The sequence below is a fragment of the Condylura cristata genome, unplaced genomic scaffold (genome assembly GCF_000260355.1).
Source record: "Condylura cristata isolate star-nosed mole 26May11 unplaced genomic scaffold, ConCri1.0 scaffold00006, whole genome shotgun sequence".
In the NCBI taxonomy this organism is placed as follows: Eukaryota; Metazoa; Chordata; class Mammalia; order Eulipotyphla; family Talpidae; genus Condylura; species Condylura cristata.
Window position 1 is genome coordinate 736,742 of NW_004567107.1, and position 3,100 is coordinate 739,841.

The 3,100-nt window shown below is 71.2% G+C and overlaps 2 protein-coding genes across 2 annotated transcripts in view; both read right to left on the bottom strand.

Annotated features, from left to right (window-relative positions):
- The window catches only part of INPP5E (inositol polyphosphate-5-phosphatase, 72 kDa), a 27,338-nt gene extending 26,267 nt beyond the window's left edge, over nt 1-1,071 (bottom strand). Inside the window, exons 1-2 of the mRNA XM_012721176.1 lie at nt 899-1,071; nt 179-294 (exon numbers count right to left, since the gene is read on the bottom strand). Of these exons, the coding sequence (XP_012576630.1) occupies nt 179-294; nt 899-1,071 (289 nt within the window). The remainder of the gene's footprint in view (nt 1-178; nt 295-898) is intronic.
- Nucleotides 1,072-1,177: 106 nt separating this feature from the next.
- The window catches only part of LOC101621396 (neurogenic locus notch homolog protein 1-like), an 82,711-nt gene continuing 80,788 nt past the window's right edge, over nt 1,178-3,100 (bottom strand). Inside the window, exons 20-22 of the mRNA XM_012721177.1 lie at nt 2,137-2,319; nt 1,648-1,772; nt 1,178-1,423 (exon numbers count right to left, since the gene is read on the bottom strand). Coding sequence (XP_012576631.1) covers nt 1,178-1,423; nt 1,648-1,772; nt 2,137-2,319 — 554 coding nt within the window. The remainder of the gene's footprint in view (nt 1,424-1,647; nt 1,773-2,136; nt 2,320-3,100) is intronic.

A 3,100-nucleotide genomic window follows, 5' to 3' on the forward strand; every position in this document is an offset into this window, starting at 1 on the left:
CGCCGCGCGGCCGGGGAGGGGGCGGCCACGTGTGGACGCGCCGTTTCCCCGCTCCCACGCCGAGGGCTCGCCCGCAGCGCGCCCACCCGAGGCGCCTCTGGGAAAGGGCGCCTGCGATGGCAGCCTGGCTCTGCCAGCAGGTGCGGCAGCAGTTAGCCTGGCCCGCTCACCTGCTCACCTGCCTGCTGGTCCGCGCAGGGGCGCAGCCTGCCCGCTTGCCCCAGCTCCTCCAGCGAGGCGGACTGAGTGTGCCCGTAGATGGCATCAAGCCCCAGCGGTGGCTGCAGCTGCAGCCTGCCGGCCAGGGCACCCAGGTGGCAGTGGGACCCAGAGAAAGGGGAGCGGCCTGGGCTCGGGCCTCTGGCGAGGAGCCGCCTCGTTGACAGGCGCGCGGGCGTAGGCAGTTTCAGCCGTCTGACGTGGCCACTCTGCTAACATTTCCCTGCAGCCCTGGAGTTTCGGTGGGGACTGAGGGAACACGTGGCTGCCTTCTGCGGCCCCACTGCCCGCCGCTGCTTCCTGGCGGTCAGCAACAGGCCTGTACTGAGAGATGTCATAGTGGATGCTCCTCAAAAAAGGGGTGGCAGAGGTGAGCCCGGCCCATCTGGCCTCTGGCCTTGCCTCCCTCCCTCTCAGCTGAGTTCACAGGACCCCAGGGACCGGGCCGGCGGGTCCCAAGGGCGCCGCTTTTGGGCCCTGGTGCACACCAGCCCGGGTCTGGCCCTCGGGCCGCTCGGGCCCTCCCTCCGCCCTGCTGGCCTTGTTGCCCAGAGGGTGGCCCAGCGCGTGTGCGGGGCTTCTGGGCCCGCCAGCTCCGGGCTGCAGGCCCCGGCGAAGGCCCACTGCCGCCCGCACCCGCGCCCCGTCAGCCTCCTGCCTCGCTGGCTCGGGTCCTCACCTGGAGCCAGCTGGAGACAAGCGTGTCCTCTGGGCCTGCACCACGTGGAGGCAGAAACGGGGTGCTGCTAATGCACGTGCTGGGGCCGCAGGCGAGAACGCAGAGCGCGTGGCAGAGCCGACGGCGGCGGCCGCCTGCCCGGGCGCACTGCGCCACCCTCCACTCTCGGACATGGGCACCCCCTCCCAGCCTCCCTGCGGGGCAGTCGAAGCCCACGCTGGCTCCCCGGTGGGCGCGGGTCACGCTGGGCCCAGGCCGCACCGGGAGCCGGGTCTTGCCTCACACAGCGCCTGCCCCATGGGGCCGGCGCCGCGCTGGGCGGGGCTGAGCGAGACACAGCTGACCGCGAGGGGCACGAGCCTTCAGCTTCACCTGTCCACGTCTGGAGCCATATGTGGACACCGGGTAAATAAACTGTCTGTTACCTGGAGGCTTGACAGCTGTTTCTTTCTTGAAAGTGCGGCCTAGGAAGTTGGACTCCACGTGGCTGGCCTTCTGTTGGGTGCATGGTGCAGACCCCACACCCTGCAGAGGGTCAGGGACACCCCAGCATGGCCTGCGGCACTGGCCGGCCCCCAGCGCCCCACCCCCAACCCCTCCCAGCCGCGCTGGCGTGGGGCCAGGCCAGCTGGTTCCTCACAGCCCCTGAGCATAAAGTACTTCACTGAGCGTGACGTGGCGCCTCTAAGGCCGGCTGTGCTATGCCTGGGCACCGAGGCTAGGGGTGGGGGGCCTGACCCCACCCCCACCCAGCTTGGCCTGGAGAGAGGAAAGGGCAGCTTCCAGAAGATACAGTCCATGGAGCAGTCCAGCAAGATGAGTGTTAGGGCCCGGCGGTGGGAGGAGCTGGCCTGGAGGTCTGCCTGGAGGAGGACTGAGTGGTGGAAACGGCAGGGGCGGGCACCCGTGCCATCGGGAGAACGCAGCTGCAAAGGCCGGGGTCATGTGGCCACTGGCCCTGGGCCCTGCCGGTGGGTGGGTGCCCTGGGTGTTCGGCCAGGCTGGGGGTTGGAGGGTCTGCAGACTGGGCCCAGCCAGCAGCTGCCCAGGGCCCTGGGCGGAGGGGAGCAAGTCCACGTGCAGGCCAGTGCTGAGGGGCCGGGCCTGGGAGGCGACCCCGCGAGCCAGCATGGCGAGCCGGCGCAAGGGCCCGGGTCCCTGAGCGGTCCCTGAGCCGACGAGGCCATGGCAGCATGGCAGCATGGGCAGGCAGGGCCCAGGCCCCCCCACACCCGTACGGGCCCGGGAGCAGCAGGCGTGGCCCCTGGCGGCCACACCGGCCGCTTGTTGGCGTGGGGGCTGTGGCAGGCGAAGAGTGTTGGCAGCTGAAGCCACCGGAAGCTTCCGTGGAGGCAGGGGCAGGAGGGGCCGGCCGGGGCTGAGCGAGCGTGGGGCCTCGCCGGGTCCGTCTCCCAGGCTCTCTGGGCAAGCCGAGGGCCCAACAGCAGTCTGAGGGGCCCCGGTCGCAGAGGGGTGCTGGGGCCGGCGGCGGGGTCTGAATCCCGAAGGCCCTCATGGGGGCACAGCTCTCCCCTGGCCCGGGCGTCCAGAAGCTGGCACGGCAGCGGGGGCAGCCAGCGGGCCCTGAGGGGGTGGGCTCAGGTGGGGCCTGTGGGCATGCAGGGGAGGACAGCAGGCGAGGCGGGGGGTCCCAGCACCTGCAGGCTGCCAAGTGCCAGGCTGGCGCAGCACCAACTCCCAGCAGGGACCTGGGCACCAGTTTCTGGTCTGAAAAATGGGCAGGTCCCCCCAACACAGACCGGCCTCTGACGCAGTGCGTGGACCAGCGCCATCCCCGGCCTCTGGGAGCCTCCGCCCCGGCAGGGGTCTAACACTGGGCAGCGGTGCTCCGTGGGGCCCCAGCGGCTCGGCTGGACCAAGTTCCGGCCACAGGCGCGGGCACGTGCGCGGCCCGCAGGGGGCGCCAGAGAGCCGCCTCCGTGGCGTCCCTGGGCCTCCAGCGCGCCTGGCTCAGGCCTGGCCCCAGCGCAGCCGGGCGGCTTGGCCCGCCTTGAGTATTCCCCTCCGGGCCCAGGCCGCCCCATCCGTGGCCCGCGAGAGCTGAACTTGATGAGAACCACAGGCCTCATTTTCAAGCTCTGCGCGGAGGCTCCCCCTCGGCATTTGATAAAGAGGCGCTCAAAGGGCACGGGACACCTGCCCGGCACCTGGCCAGGTCCTCAGCGGGCGGGGTGGGGAGGA